Consider the following 16724-nt stretch of genomic DNA (forward strand, 5'->3'; position numbering starts at 1 on the left):
TGTAGGAATACATTCTACTGGCCGAAACTAATATTTCACTACATCATCTCACGTAAATCGTTTGGAAGGATCATGATTAATCATAATTATCGTCATATTTCGTAAAGATTGAAATGTAGATGTTTCTTAAGTCAATATTTGTAATCCAAATAGATATTAATTAAGATTAAATAAAACATAACTTGTGACCAGGAAATTGAAATAGGTTTTTGGACATCACTTCCCATGAAAAAACGGAAAAAAAAATTTCTTTCGCTAGTTTCTCGAAATCAATTGGTTTTGATGGAATATTCGAACAGAGAGGTAGGTTTTCAAAAAAAGAAAATTTATTATCAGTATATAGATATTATAATTTATACAAGGACAGTGTTTCATTATTTGACATGCAATTTTGAGGTGATGTTTTGTTGCCACGTAAAAATGATTTATTATATATTATTACAGTTGCTAATTGTTTGACGAATCAATTGTTAAAACTGTAATATCAATGTCGTGTTAGTACAAAGAAGCCACATTGTGCAGGACGACGAAGCTAAAGATATAGATTGAAAATTCTTCTACAACTTTTCTACATATTCTCATCACCCATCTGAGATTATGAACGAGTTTAGGATCCACACTGCACAATATTAGAACCGCAGATAACACGTTTCCACCCTGCGTTTCTGCTTTGCTGTCAAATAGATGCAGCCGCACCAACACCAGTGTAAAGAATGGTACAAGAATATCCTGCAAAATTAAGAGTAATGTGGATAATAATAGATCGTAGATTCTTTAAGCCTTACTCTAAGATTTTATTTCTTTTATGGTCATTTTCTGATTTTTCACTGACAATACACACCAAATAGACACACTCCAGTTGAACAAAAATTCTCTTTCAGGATATATAGGCATGTAAATTTTAAAACCCAACTTCGATGCAGTGTTCAAATGAAAGTCATAATAAAAAATGCTATCCAAAATCTTAATAAAAACTTTGATTTACAATTTTTTTTCTTATATATGGGCTGATTTATGACAAAGACTATTGAACTGGATAATTCTCAGTGAGGAAATAGAAGTCATTGTCTTTGGCAAAGCTGTGAAAAGTGGCCAATTACTAGCACATTCACCTCATGCGCTAATACAATTCATTAGTTGGCAGGAAAAGGAGGAAGTACTCACAATTATAAACTTACCTTGCCACAGAAATGTTGCAGTTGCAAAAGATACAAGACATTTACGAGAGCTGCAAGGAGTACGAGCGTCCATTTATTTCCAAATACAGTGAATAACAGACCTGCATCGGCAGATTGAACTACTTTTTTGATAGAAGCATTCTTATTACCATTGTCTGATACATTCATAACTTTATTCGTAACAGTATTGCTCTGCCTCTCATTTTGTACAACATGGTTCGTCAAAGTGGGGCTATCGTCCATAGATGAACCCTTGCGCCTATGTAAATTATTTGGCAATGACTGGTTCAGGGTTAGGCAATCTTGCTGTTCTAAGTAAATTTCAACCAAATCGTCATTCTTCGGTTGGGTCAGGTGAGGATGAACATCTGCAAAAAATATTGTAGTGATGGTGGAGAGTTCGAATTTCTTAAAAATCTTCATATATAGACGAAAGTCCAACAGGTTAAATTTTATACAATGTTTCTTGAATAAATATAGCAATATTTCAAATTCAATCATACTGATTTGATTCATACTTCAGATTTCATGTTGTAAAAAAATGTCGGATATTAAAATAAAAAATTTCATTGCTGGTCTTACAGAACTGTGATTAGCAATGAAGATCTCCATTCTATAAACCTCTAGCATACCTTTCAAGCCCGTTACTACAGAGTGGAGACAATTTTGCACAAATAAAATTCCATGACTTTTCCTGTCAAAAAAATAAAAATTCCCTGTCATTTTTCCACAACACTTGGGTAATGTTTGGCCGCTTTTGTAACCAAAAGCTCTAGAAATTGTGCACCTCCAATATAGAAACATGGATTAAAAAAAACACATAGTATTGCTTCGTTTCAAACAAATAATTAGAAATTGAACAATACCATATCAGAGAGTTAAATTAACTGAACTTGCGAAGTATAGTTGAGGTTTTAAAAGAATTTATAAAATTAGTACATTTATCCCAGTGGTCCATCATAATTCTAACCTTTCTTGATAGACAAAATTCCCTGACTATTCCTTGTTTTCCTGGTCTGCCGCCACCCTGTACTGTCGCGCGTGAGATCTGTATATGTATACACTTGTCAGCATCGCCTATGTAGATGCTGACAAAACTTTGATGGTAATTCTGTATACATTAACAAGGAAATTTATTTGCTTGTGAAAGTACACTAGATGCTTATTAATTGGTATGCCAAGGTATGTATCTCTATCTAAATTTATTTATGTGAAACACGATACGCGGCACTAGACTCGTTGGTTTTATCGAATAAATTGTACTATTAGAGTTAATATAAGAGTAATTGGTCTTGGACCATATGCAAACTAAACTCTTACGTTAAAACCAAAAAAATTACAATACATGACTAAATTTCAAAGCTACTACGCAATATCCTTTACTGACGATGTTAAAAACTTTCAATCACATTGTATATACTTTGAACAATTTGAAAACTCCTCTTGCCCTTTGAGGAGCATTAGAAATATTAGTTAGAGGAAGTGCAGACAAATTTTTAATTAGAAATAGGGACAAACTCACCAAATGTATGTTGTTTTCAATGAGTATTTGAGCATTGTAATGTTAGATTATGAATGAATTGACATCTAATTGCCATCTACATCACTTATAAATGAAAGTGAAAAATTATTGCATATCATGATGTTAAATCACGCCAAACAAATTACCACGGTATTAAAAGACTTGATCTTTTGATAATCTTTGAATGTACTGTCACAAACATAAATCAAATATATAAGGGAAATTTTCGAATCGATCGATTCTCCATTTGACAGCATGTAATAACAATTCAATTTCTCTCTTCCGACCTGGAATCGTGCAGTTTGACCAATAAATTTGCAGTTAGGTTAAAGTAATATTAGTAAACATTACATACAATATTCATCGTACATACGTCCACTGATAGTCATTACAAAATTACCAAATAATTATTACCCTCGTGTCCGATACGCTTCCCACTTGTAATTCTTTGTAGTCGCGTCTCTGAATTTTCCAAAATTCGTCTACGTCGAGCCTCTCGTCTAGCAGTGGCGTCTGCCATGTTTATTTAGTCCATGAAGTAAAATCACTAGTGAAGTCGTAAAGTTTTATAAAATGGAACAACCGCTCCATATACTTAGCCGTTTATTCATACTCTCAACAGTTTATTTTTTTAACAGTTTGTTGGTGTTTGATAGAGTTCCCAACGTTTGATAGTCAATTGTTTAAGTCGTTAGCATTAAAACAAATTCGGATAGGGAATTCAATTGACGTCATCCCTCCACGATTGTATTTTGGGATCGAATTGAGCTCGACTTGTGCGTGATCGTTTTTTGGTGTTTGACGGGTATTGACTAGCGCTTGTTCAACCTCTAATAGCCTTCCGATTATCTGTGAAAATTGCAAACAAAATTCTCTACCCCCCGCCCAAAAAAAGAAAAAAAATTGATTATAGCACCTGGAACGTAAGGGACAGTTCCAATGTTCGTGACCGTTAGGGTGTTCTCCCATGGTACGGAAATCGTTCCGGCGGAACTATCGCTAGCAAATCATAACCGATGCTTTCAGCGCTAAATTTGAAATACATCAATATGATTGGGTGAGCAGTTCCGGGTCCATGAATTCCGTATCATGTGCGAAGAGCATTTTAGAGACCCGGATTTCGGATTACTCACACAAGCATACCCTATGTGTCCCTGAGCGAGTCAAGCGTGACACTCTTGTCATTTTAGAGGTTGAAGGACGTCGTCTAAAATGATGATTATAGATTGTTCATACATTAGGATATAATGTGCATCGTAACGTTCATGGGTTTTCGGAGCGCCTTCCTTAAGAAAACGATATACCGGTCTTCGACCTGAATGAAAATAAATTTTTTTATTTATTCTCTGAATGTGAAAAAGCTGCTCCGTTTCAAGGGAAGAAGGCGTTGATGATGGTTTCTTTGTCAAAGTCCCTGTCTCTGTCTGTCCGTTGCTACGTTTTACAGACTAGGGCATTCGGTTTGTCATCCACGGTTCTACACAAATGCTGGGAATAATGCCGTTACTGTGCATAAACAAATTTTGACTTGCTGTACCGTAGCTGCGCTTACACTATTCTTAAAGATTTAGGTGTTACCATGGAGATTAACGCGTGTTACGCACGCAAAGATGCATTTCACGGACGATGCCGGACGCACTTTTCCATCTACAGACCCCATGCATACGGAACGGAACGCCAGGAAAGGTTCTGATTGGTGCTGAAAAGTAACTAGATTTCCGTACCATAGGAAAGCACCCTAACCACTTCGATAGAATGCTGAATGCTGGCGGAGCTCCATACTCCATACACTTAGTCCCTCATTGAGAACCGAATGAGTTGATTCTTTTTTTAATCATTTGGAGACGTTTGTTAGTTGGTTCCCCTCGTTTGTGAATTAGTAGTTCGATTGTTATTAATGAAACAAATTTGGCTAGGGAATTTGTGTGATGCTAGCTCCTCATGATTGCAATTTGCCCTGAACTGCCTAGACGAACTTCTTTTATGGATAACGACTCAACTATTGGCTTACAAACGACGCGAAATCACCTTAAATCACCTACAAACGACGTACAAAAAATTCCATACAAGTAGAACCGAATTGGATCGCAAATTGCAATCATAAGAGACTAACATCGCACGAATTCCCTAGTCAAATTTGTTTTATTGGAAACTTTCCAGCAACAACACCAAGTGACACAAAACGCCACTGTGTCAAACACGGCGCTTTCCAACCACAACACAGAACGACACAGTCGGTGCTGAAAACTTCCAAGACAGAGACAGAGCTAGTCGCAAACTCGGGAGCGCAAAAGAGATAAAAGATTGTTGATAGCACCGGAAGTTGACTTCCGAATGCATCCTTAGGGTGCGTTTCGAAATTAGCTTTCAGTGCTGTCAACAATCTTTTATCTCTTTTGTGCCGGCGAGTTTGTGGTTCGCTTTGCCTCTGTCCTAAGGAGTTTTTAGCGCTGTCAGCTAATTTCGGAATGCACCCTAAGGGTGCGTTCCGATATTAACTGCCAGTGCTGTCAACAATCTTTTATCTCTGTTGCTCCATCAAGTGTATGAGTAGCTCTGCCTCTGTTCTAGGGAATTTTTAGCTTTGTCAGGTAATTTCGGAACGCACCTTCAGTATCGTCGGCTCAGCGTCAAGATAATATTTTATGGCCAGTAACAAGCAGCAGCAGTTTAGTAACTTACTAGATGTTACTGACCATTGGTCTAGTAATTCGACTCAGTAGCATCGTTGCTCATGAATCTGCCGCTCTGCTGTTCGGATCACGGTTCGCATGAATGAACTTCAAGCAGCAAAAACTTGCACCGGAAGTGTTAGTAACTTTCAGAGACTTGCTGCTGCTGATACGTTTTACTAGAGCATATACAGTATGGAGGAAGCTTGGCGACGGAAAAAGTGTCCACGAGCCGGCGAAAGACAGGGACATAGTAAGACGAGTATTTCACTCTTTCTACAGCAAGAGCGTACCTATCGTAATTGAGTGCCCCAAGCACTGCGGCGATATTGTAATACGAAGACCATGTCCTATTCATGCAAATGCACTAGGGGGTCAGGCTATGGAAACAGGTCGGTAAAGTGTTGAGAAATATATGATTGAGTGACACAAAATTGTTGATACAAACCCTATCATAACCTAAAAAATGAGTAACGTAAAACCTACCGATGAAAACTAATACAATCCTTCTATAACATCTTGCTCAAGTTTGCTCGTAAAAACATTTCCCTGTCATGATTTCATTCATCAAGTATTGAAGTCTGCTATAATATAAGCAGTGTTTATAAGCTTACAAGGTATGTTCAACAAACCCAGGGCGCCGGGGCCCTGTGCAACGAGCGTGAGTGTTCGGGGCGCTGACATCAGTTAACCAATCGCGAGCGTGCGAAACAGAGAAAGGTACTCGTCTTAATATTCCCTTCTCTGTGCCGTTTTCCACTTACACGAAAGGGTATACAAGGCTTCCTCCATACTGTATATGCTATAAGGTTTTACTGCCCATGGAATCTTACCTTAGTAACTTTCAGTTAATTGCTGCTGCTGTAAGGGGTAAAAGGTATGTAAAGGATAAGATTTCATAGGCAACAAAAAGTAGCAGCAGCAGCAACAGCAATTCACTGAAAGTCACTAGCATTTCGGACGCAAGTTTTTGAAACTAACATCCGAACAGCAGAGCCGCAAATTCATGAGCAACGCTGCTACCGCATCGAATTACTAGACCAATGTTTTTATTAACATCTAGTAAGTTACTAAACTGCTGCTGGTTTTTACTGCCCATGAAATCCTACCTTTAAACATTGAGTCTCACCCTGTTGAACTGCAGTGACTGCCGTATACCGTGGTACTCAGGCGGAACCGTTAACCATATAAAGGAAAGAAGAAGACTGGCATAGACACACCCTTCAAATGTCACTCTTTTTGTTGTTTGAACATAGTAGACAAATTTAACAATCAACGACATTAGTCATCGTCCATTATTATTTCGTGACATTCCAATAAGTGTTACTATATTTCAAGTAAACCAATTGTCAATTTAGGATTTATATTGCGTCGGTTTTGGGTGTACCGCTGGCATTCACCATGGTGAGTCATTTTAGTCTGTCGTATTTATTTGTGTATTTGTCAGATACAAACGTACTTATGTTATATTATTTTCCGATTATGGATGACAAACGAATTACTATGTTCATCATCTGAGACTATGCTAGATACGGAATTCAACAGGCTCGCAACACGGAGCACATTCCGTCTCGTTCGAAATATCAAACATAACCTATAATTTCAAATTTTGCAATTCAAAATGGCCCATCGGAATTATTGTACGAGGTTGGAAATAAATGTACTGAGAGTATTGACGCGTCAGGACACCAAATGCATTTTAATTCAACGCTTTTTATCTCTATATATTCCGAACAAGGAAAAAAAATAAGATTTCATTTTCGCATATGAACATTACAATTGGATTTTACCCATATATACAGGGTGAACTAGGACTATCGACCCATAGACTACCAATGTATTCCTTGTGAAAACTGAAATCGAAGGGTTTTGTAATTCCTCGTGTAAAATTTAATGTTTGCAAATTACAGATCCTTCTTGACTTTCTTCACTGAATTAGTTAAATCAGTAGCATCTGAAGACTCAGAACAGAACGACCATAAAGCTAACAGATCGTCATTTAACTATCATACGTTTGGCAGCGGTTTAGACAAATCAGTTGCTACCGGATTAGCCAATTTCAAACGGCTGTGAGTTGCAATTGACAAATTTCAAATAAAAAATAAAAAACATTCCAGTCACAGGTTTGTTTAAGAAACCCATTGATAGCCTGGGGGCGATAGTCCTGGGTCACCTGGTATAAAAATCTTGAGATGAATGCTCTTTTTTGTTGTAAATATCTTGCTGAACTTTATATTTTTCATGACTTGAAAGTCGGAACAACAAATGGACTGTGCGTTGGATCTCATGAGACGCTTACCTCCGCAGCAGATTGAAAAAAATCTCAGTGATTTAATAGACCTTGTACCAACTTTGTGTGAAGACTTATTGTCCTCCGTTGACCAGCCTTTAAAAATAGCCAAGGACAAAGAATCTGGTAAAGATTACCTTTTATGTGATTACAATCGAGATGGAGATTCATACAGGTGAGAAGCACATATTGATGTATATCATTAATGCAAAATTATTCTAGTGCTTTGAATAAAAATATTAAGCGATCCCGATTGCAGGTCACCATGGAGCAACACGTACGATCCACCTTTGGAAGATGGATCGATGCCTTCTGAAAGGCTAAGGAAATTGGAGATAGATGCCAATCATGCATTTGACCAGTACCGCGAATTGTACTTTGAAGGTGGTGTATCCTCGGTTTATTTATGGGACCTGGATCATGGTTTTGCAGGAGTAATACTAATAAAAAAAGCAGGCGATGGTTCAAAGAAGATAAAAGGCTGTTGGGATTCGATACATGTTGTTGAAGTACAAGAGAAATCTACGGGCAGAACTGCTCACTACAAATTAACATCTACAGCCATGCTCTGGTTACAGACCAACAAACATGGTTCTGGAACTATGAATCTTGGTGGAAGTTTAACTAGACAGGTGACCACAAACATTTCTATGCAAGTCTGGCGATTATTCAACCTAGTCTATTTTGATAATGTTGAACATCCGTCACAGTAAAGTTTTATTCAGGAAAACGAATTTTTTTTCCATGCTGTGTGGCGTTATTGGTTTCAGGCAACGAACTTTGTGGAAAAAAAAGACTATTGGAGCCAAAAACCGTATACCGTTAAAAAAATATGCAGTATTTCACGTAGTTTCTCGTTAATTTAATGAACAATGCATAGGTTTGTTCCTAAAAATCAAACATCAGTGCACGATATTTTTTATTTGTCATCGACCCAAAATTTATTAATTTGTAGTAATCTATTGTATATTGTACGACCATTCTTGTGGCACTTCACACAGCAATTCTAAAATTCACCTTCTCGTGCGCAAGAGTTTGTCTTTATAGTTGCTTGAATTATGTTCAAAATTTTAGCAAGATACTCATAAGATTACAAAGTTTACCCAAAAAGTATTCTATTCATAAATAAATGGTATGAAACAGTCAAATTATGCTACGATCGGCACTATTTGTTTTGAAGTTAATTTTCGAAAATTTTTTGTGATTTACAAAATCATTCACATTTAAAAAACTATTATTCACAAAAATTTGTCTCATATCAAAAAGATCTGAATATTCCTGATGTTAATGTATAAATATTCTAACTTTGCAATATTCTGCAATTCGTTCAATTATGGTCATATAATTGGATGTCCAAATAAATCAATCTAATGTTTATGTTTCTCTTTATTCAGGTCGAACAGGATGCAGCACTAAGCGAGACGTCGCCTCATATTGCAAACATTGGTCGAATGGTAGAGGATATGGAAAATAAAATTCGAAATACGCTGAATGAGATATATTTTAGCAAAACAAAAGATATAGTGAACGGTTTAAGATCTGTCCAATTACTGGCAGATCAAAGACAGCAGGCTGCACTTAAGCAAGATTTAGCTGCGGCTTTGCAAAAACGGAATGCAAACAATTGATCTATCGAGCTGTACGAGGACTATTACGATTGTGATTAGGAAAGAAAAACATAATAACAAGCTGCAATGGCCAATGTCGCGTCAAATGTTATCTTTTTTTGCAATCTAAAATTGTCATCTCAAAGATTCTAGAAGTTGATTTATTTGTTCTCAAACATACATAGATCCTTTATTTTTGTCACACAGTTGACTAACTTCGAACTAATTGTTATTATTCCCTTTCGATTTTTTTAATACGCCAGCCATTTCATTTTAGTTTGCCACATCAATGCGAATTAATTTGATATTCAATTTGCAATTATTATTTATTTTGAAGAAAAGAAGTGATGTCATAAATGTGTAAAATGAGAAAATGTGTGCGTCTGCTACTTTGCTACCGTCTGCAAAGTGAAACGTCCTTAAAGTGTTTTGCGCGTCGTGCGTAACGTTAATTCGATATAAATTTTCTTGTAATGTGATCGATTTGAGAAAGTGCATTTTGGTCAGCTAGAGCGATAAATTATAATAAGAATTGGTAATCGAATAATTCGCAAAATATAATCTCAAAGCCTGTTTCGCCGTGCAATAAATGAATGAAAAATCTGTAAGATACTTATTCAGCACTAGCTCACCAAAGCACACTTTCCGAAAATCACACGATCATTCTACGAGAAATTCCAAAATTGATTCAAAGTTTCACGAAAGAACAAGCTCATAGAAACTGTTAAATCGGTTACATGACAAAATCCTCAAAATACCTTAAACACCTATTTAAAAATGATGAAATACGTTATATACCGCAATGAAAGTTTATTGCCTGATGTTAATGCGTGACAACGTATTTGCGTGGCTTATAGATATCGATAAAGTCAATGGTAAATGAAAGAAGACTACCTATAAAAATATATTTCCCCATAATAATTATCATTTTCTTTTATTCATTACTAATATCGCACTCAAACTTGATTACAGGAAACAAATTAAGATTTTTTTTGTAACAATTCTGATAATGTATTAGTAGTACAAAATCGCTTGAATTCAATATTTCAATATGTTGCGATTGAAGGACTATTAGGTACTTAATTCAGTATGGTGATCTATTTGATCAAAGACTGCGAATTTTTAGATGAATCAATTATTGCTGTAAAAAACGTTATCAAGAGACTCAGCAGAGTATCGCACCAAGTAAATTGAAAAAAAAAAAAAATTCATTTATGAGCCATAATTCACGACTAAAGGGACCAAACCCGAGTATGCGTAGTGCCGCGATCAGTCTTATAAATTGCCTCCCACGGACTAGCCAGCGTAATACCTCGCTAAAATCCAACCGAGAATTTCTTTACCGGAATCTCGTCCGACGCATAGTTTTTAAATTATAAGTGATTGCGCTAGGCCAATTCGAGTGCAGTATTTCATGCGGATTTGCCGCCACGGAAATTGCCGTTTTGTTCGTCCGGGTGAATTATGACTATTCGTTTATGAATTAAATATCGGCACTTCCCCTCTCTCGCTGCTGATCCCTTCTCGGCCGCTGGCCGGTATTGTTGCACATACACGGGCGTACACTCTTGTGTGACAATAGAAGCGCATCTCCAGCGGCTAATATTACGAAACGCACATCTACGAATAAAAATGAAAATAAATCTCAAAATGAATCAGAAAATGTAAGATTCAATGGTATAAATTTCTCTCAATCATGGTCATCATCATCATTCTATGCATAATAAGAATTTTAGATGATTAGTATGACTCGAGAATCCAATACCCATTGAATCGAGCTGGATTGAAACCATCAGATTAATGCTTCCTGTACATTTTTAGTATATTTGCAACAGAAATTTTTCACTAGTTTCAAATTAATCATCAACGTCAGATTTTTGAGGAATGCGGATCGAGGATGCGGCAACGAGTAAACAAGTTAAAATTATTGAGATCAGTGTGGTACAATTTGGCTGGTTTAACCGGGTAAAATAGTTAACATGGTTAGTTACCTCGGTCTAAACGTTTAGCCGATTTGGCCGGTTAATCTGGTGAAAAATTATAATTTGCTTAATCAGCTGATGCTCTATAAATTCCCGTACTCTGGTGGAGTATTATAATTTTCTTAATTAGCTAATGATCGATAAATTTCAGCATTCAAATCAAACGGTTCCGCTATACATGCTTGTTGATTGACCAAACTACAAATATCAGAAATTCAATTAAAATTCAAAGAACTGTAAAATTGTAATCTATGAAGAATTTTGAATATGTAGGAGGTACAAATGACCACGAAAGGTTCGACCAAAATTATTTCTTTGGTAAGCACTGTGTTGAACGTTGAATTATCGACCTTCATTCGTGATCTTCTCCAGAATACCCATGTTTTGATACAAGAATATCAATAAGTAACATTTTCCGATACGGAGTTACTATCGGAGTGATCAGTTAATGATTATTTACAGCTGAGTCATTTGATTCAACTAGTGAAATTTATCCAGCATCAGCTGATTGAGCGAATTATGATTTCTCACCGGATTAATCGGCCAAATCGGTTAGCAAAATCAACCGGTTAATCGATTAACTGGTTAAGTCAAAAGCTAATTAATCAAATTAACTATTTTAATCGGTTAACCGACCAAATTGCACGGCACCGATTGTAATAGTTTAACATAAGCTGCCACTCTAGATCCGCATCACTCAACAAACTGATGTTGATGATTTCATTTAAAACTAGTGCAAAATTTCTGTTGCATTTCTGTACACTGAAAAAGTACGGGAAGCATTATTTTGAAGATTACAGGCCACCTTGTTTAAATGAGTAATTATGAATTTCCACGGCCTACTAATCATCTGAATTCCCTGTTATGCATACAACGATCATTGTGAGTATTTTATAACATAAATCTTACATTTCACGATTTTTTTGGCGATTTATCTTTATTTTCACTCGTAGATGTGTGTTTCGTGGTATTATGAAGCCGGGGATGCTCTTCTGTTCACACACACTAGTGCCCGCCCATATGTGTGTGGCCAGCACCGTGGACCGCGGCGACAATACAGACCTGTAGCGCCGGAGAGGGGCTCAGGAGCGAATGAGGGGAAGTTCCGATATTTAATTTGGATGTGAAGAATAATAATTTATCCACGGAACAAAATGGCAATTTCCGTGGCGGCTAATTCGGATGAAATGCTGCACTCGGATTGGCCTAGCGCAACCGCGTATAATTCAAAAACTATGCGTCGTACAAGGTTCGGGTAAGGAAATTCTCGGTTGGATTTTAGCGAGGTATCACGCTGGCTAGTCCGTGGAAAGCAATTTAGAGACAGCCCGTATACAGGTTTGGCAACCGAATGACTTGATTCTTTTTATAATCGTTGGTAAGCGATTTCCCGTCGTTTGTAAGTCAATAGTTCAGTTGTTATGAATAAAACAAATTTGGCTAGGGAATTTGCGTGATGTTTGCCCCTCATAGTTGCAATTTAGGATCGAATTCAGTTCTGCTTGTATGTACAACATACATACAAAATTGTTTGTAGGTTATTGTAGGTAATTTCGCGTCGTTTGTAAACCAATGGTTCACTTGTTATTAATAAAACAAATTCGTCTAAGGAGTTCAAGTGACGTTACCCCCTGACAACACCTGCAATTCGTGATCAAAATGAGTTCTGCATATGCGTAATCGTTTGTAGGTAGTTGTAATTTAGTTATCGGCGTTTGGAGTCCATGGATTAGTCGTTATTAATAAAACAAATTCGGCTAGGGAATTCACGTGGTGTTAGTCCCTCCTTGTTTTAATTTGCGATCGAATTCAGTTCTGCTTGTACGGAATCATTCGTAGGTCGTGTGTAGGTGATTGTGGGTAATTTTCCGTCGTTTTTAAGTCAATAGTTCAGTCGTTATTGATGAACCAAATTTATCTAGGGAGTTCGACTGACGTCAGCCCCTTACATTAGCATTTCACGATCGAATTTAGTTCTGCCTGTCCGGAATTGTTTGTAGGTCATTTGGAGGTAATTTCAAGTGATTTCCCGATTTTTGTAAGTGAATAGTGGAACCGCTGACACTCAATCAAAGCGGCGCATTTCGAATTTAACGCCGAAGGCAACCGCTGCGGTTTGCCGGCGATCGATCCGCCCGTAAAAATTCCGGATCATGGGACATCAGAAAAAAAATATTTCCGTCCGGAACGATTCCGGACCATGGGACGGCACCCTAAGTACTTTTCTGATGGTTGTCAGTCAATAGTTCATAGAATCGAAATGAAATTTACTGTCAAAGAGGAGCTGTCATAATTTCGCTGCGCTAGTTCTGGACAAACTCTGGGGTTAATACCTTATTACTATTGTTTTCATTGTTGCGAATCAACAATCGACTATCAATTTGCAACGCATTATTCAACACTGTGATACACATTTCAACAGCGTGATGAGTTGTATTGGATGCGCTGAGATTGGATAAACACCTGAAAATAGTGGCGGGCTACAGTCTTTTCTTTTTTTTTAATATGTATGTCGAAGGGGGGGGGGGCATTTTAGAAGTGAAACTTCTTCAGCATCGTTGTGATTTGGAACTCGACGAAACGAGAAACGACCCTAAAAAGAGACAAACACATACATCTATAAGATTCAGCCTGAGAGAGAATGAGATAGAATACATTATCCAGCGATTCTTATCATCTCGGTCTCCTTTTTGTACGGTGCTTCGTAGCCTCCACGCTCTTGTCTACTAAGCGTTTTCTATCGCGCGTGGCCTTCACGTACAATTTTTTTATTTGTTCTAAGTCTTACAGATAATTGTGTCGAAATTAATAAAGGTCGAAGAAGTGCTTATAAACACCTACGATCCACCTACAAATCATCCCGCGCGCAGGCTATCTATCGTGTAACTTTTCACATTTTCACACCTCTCACCATACAGGCATTCTGATTCGTTGACTAAACTTTGCAAACCAATCAGAATGCTTGGATGGTAGGAAATGTAAAAATGGAAATGTAAAAAGTTACATGATAGATAGCCAGAACTCAATTCGATCGCGAATTGCAACTATGAGGGGCTAACACTTAGAGCATATACCTAAGGGCTAAGACATCACGCAATTTCCCTAACCAAATTTGTTTTATTAATTACAGTTGAACTATCGAATTACAAACGACGGGAAATGACTCAAAAACATCTACAAACGACCTACAAATGATTAGAAAAAGAATCAACTCATTTGGTTGTTAATGAAGTATATGGAGCTCTTGAGTTTCGCGTGCAGGGTAGAACGCAGAGGGCGCCGCTCGATGATAGATTTTTCTTGTCCATTTTTGATCACGAAAAGCCCCATAAGGGTGTGAGTCTTGATATGATATATCTTCAGTCAACGCCGATGGCGCCGAAGCATGAAAAACTGATGAAGTGGAAAACGCTATAATACAAACAAACAAAAGGATTTGTTGAATTACTGTGCACCCATTGATTATATCGGAGTACTTGTTTTACCTTTACTAAAAATGGCCTCAGGACTTGAAAGTTACGTAAACCGTATCCTTTTTCTTACCCGAAGTTGTATTTTTAATTTAATTACACAAGGGTTATGTTTCCTCAATGTTTACTAGATACTGTGTCAATAATAACTTCCGATGGTAGAAACTTTATCGTGAGTATGATATCATCTTGCTTCTAAAGAATTTTATCTGAAAAATGAATCGCTGTGGTAATGCAGTCGCGAACCGGTAGCGTAGTTATTACCTTGTATGTGCGTATCGTTCCGGATAGCAACAGAATACGAAAATTTATTAAATCTGTGGCAAGAGTATAAATTAATCAAACTCGTGATGGGATATAAAAACTTGAAAGGGGGATTTCACTGTACCACTTGCTGGAGATGCCATTAACCAAGAAGTATATTCATGTGAATCTATTAAAATTTGCTGGCTGCCAACCGCTCTGCTGTCTGCATGGTCATTCTCAGCTGCCTAGACACTGTGAATCTAACCTTTTGTAGGAATTTAAACAATTTACTGATTGTGTAACTTTCATAAGTTAATCAGTCTTAGGAGAATGTCATAATTAGTCTAAATTGACCATGTTAAATGTCACTAATTTTGGCTATGATCACAGCCTACGGAACACTGATAACAAAGTGTCACAGTCAGCGCAGTACTACATGCAATGGGAAATCAAAATATTCAAGAGCTTTGTTGTTTCATACAAGAATAGCACCAGAAAGTATATTCCTGCAATAAGTGGTGATATAATTACAAGAATATTTTTCTGGACCCTTGTAGTCAACATTGGATGTAGCATTGCACTGACTACAGCATTTTCACATGAATGATGCGCAGGTGTCGATTATAATGAAAATAATTCGTATGTAAAACTCTTGGTAAAGACTCAGTTCACACTATACTCATTAAAGTTTGTCCAATAACGAAGTAGTTATTCTAGGTATGTTTTCCAAATTGAAAGCGCTATACCATCACTCTTATTCATGAATATCATCAAATATTCTGAACTATGTTTATGTTTCAGGGTACATTGAAAGGATTTGATCAGACAATCAATTTAATTCTCGACGAATCGCACGAGCGTGTGTACAGCGTTACACAAGGTGTTGAACAAGTTGTGTTAGGTCTTCATATTATCAGAGGAGATAACGTGTATGTCCATATTACAAAATAATCTACATTTCCAAGAATCTTAGTAATTCATGTAAACCAATATTTCTGTGTTTACAGAGCAATTGTCGGCGAGCTAGACGATGAGATGGATGCAAGAATTGATCTTTCAGCGATCCGAGCTGAACCACTTAGTTCTGTAGCGCATTAAAATAAATTCAAAAAAATATTGGACGTTTTTCTGAGTACTCCTTATTTTAATCCATATTATACTAAGTGCTAAATGTGTTCTTACAACGTATTTGATTTGCATTTCGATGCATTTCTAATTTTAAGGATATGTGTTTGATATCAAAATTGAACAGAGGAAAACAGAACTCAATTTTTCTCAGTGCCTTAATGTGATTAGGTCGTTAAAATCGTACTTATAACACCAGCAATAGTGTTGGATGGAATAAAAATATTGGTAAAACGGTAGGTTAATAAGATACTGCTGATTACTTCAAGTTTCGATCTTGTAATATTACCCACTAACACTTTACATAAATTATAAAACACTTATATTAAAGTTAATTATAGGCATTTATTCTATAGATAACGAAATTTATTTATTTCCGATTGCATGGTAATATTCAATATGGAAAAATGAGTAATAATGAGTGACTTATAGCCGAAAAATGATGTTATATTACTATATCTGCATAGAACAGAACGTTTGAAATGAATTGTAGCACTGATGATTGTATCTAGAGAATAATTAAGTTTTACCTTATTTGATTCACGAAATATACACTATTCACATATCACTGGAAGTCATTACAATATTTATATTTAAATATGATTGCTAATATGATTTCTTGGATGAATGAA

The 16724-nt window shown here is 36.6% G+C and overlaps 3 protein-coding genes across 3 annotated transcripts; 2 read left to right on the forward strand and 1 right to left on the reverse strand.

The window, feature by feature from the left end:
- Positions 1–304: 304 nt before the first annotated feature.
- Positions 305–3459, reverse strand: LOC124406019. The gene is made up of 3 exons (XM_046881325.1): positions 3115–3459; positions 1179–1546; positions 305–729 (listed from the first exon to the last, which is right to left on the reverse strand). Exons 1-3 carry the CDS (start codon positions 3218–3220, stop codon positions 496–498), a joined length of 708 nt encoding a protein of 235 aa, XP_046737281.1. The 5' UTR covers positions 3221–3459; the 3' UTR covers positions 305–495.
- A 3063-nt stretch (positions 3460–6522) lies between these two features.
- Positions 6523–10154, forward strand: LOC124406000 (F-actin-capping protein subunit beta). Its single transcript, XM_046881300.1, has 4 exons — positions 6523–6776; positions 7626–7837; positions 7922–8294; positions 9057–10154. Exons 1-4 carry the CDS (start codon positions 6774–6776, stop codon positions 9288–9290), a joined length of 822 nt encoding a protein of 273 aa, XP_046737256.1. The 5' UTR covers positions 6523–6773; the 3' UTR covers positions 9291–10154.
- Positions 10155–14620: 4466 nt separating this feature from the next.
- LOC124406031 (U6 snRNA-associated Sm-like protein LSm8) lies at positions 14621–16085 on the forward strand. Its single transcript, XM_046881348.1, has 4 exons — positions 14621–14778; positions 14853–14893; positions 15769–15896; positions 15975–16085. Exons 1-4 carry the CDS (start codon positions 14748–14750, stop codon positions 16063–16065), a joined length of 291 nt encoding a protein of 96 aa, XP_046737304.1. The 5' UTR covers positions 14621–14747; the 3' UTR covers positions 16066–16085.
- Positions 16086–16724: the final 639 nt, after the last annotated feature.

This window comes from Diprion similis, chromosome 1 (assembly GCF_021155765.1).
Source record: "Diprion similis isolate iyDipSimi1 chromosome 1, iyDipSimi1.1, whole genome shotgun sequence".
NCBI classification, from domain to species: Eukaryota; Metazoa; Arthropoda; class Insecta; order Hymenoptera; family Diprionidae; genus Diprion; species Diprion similis.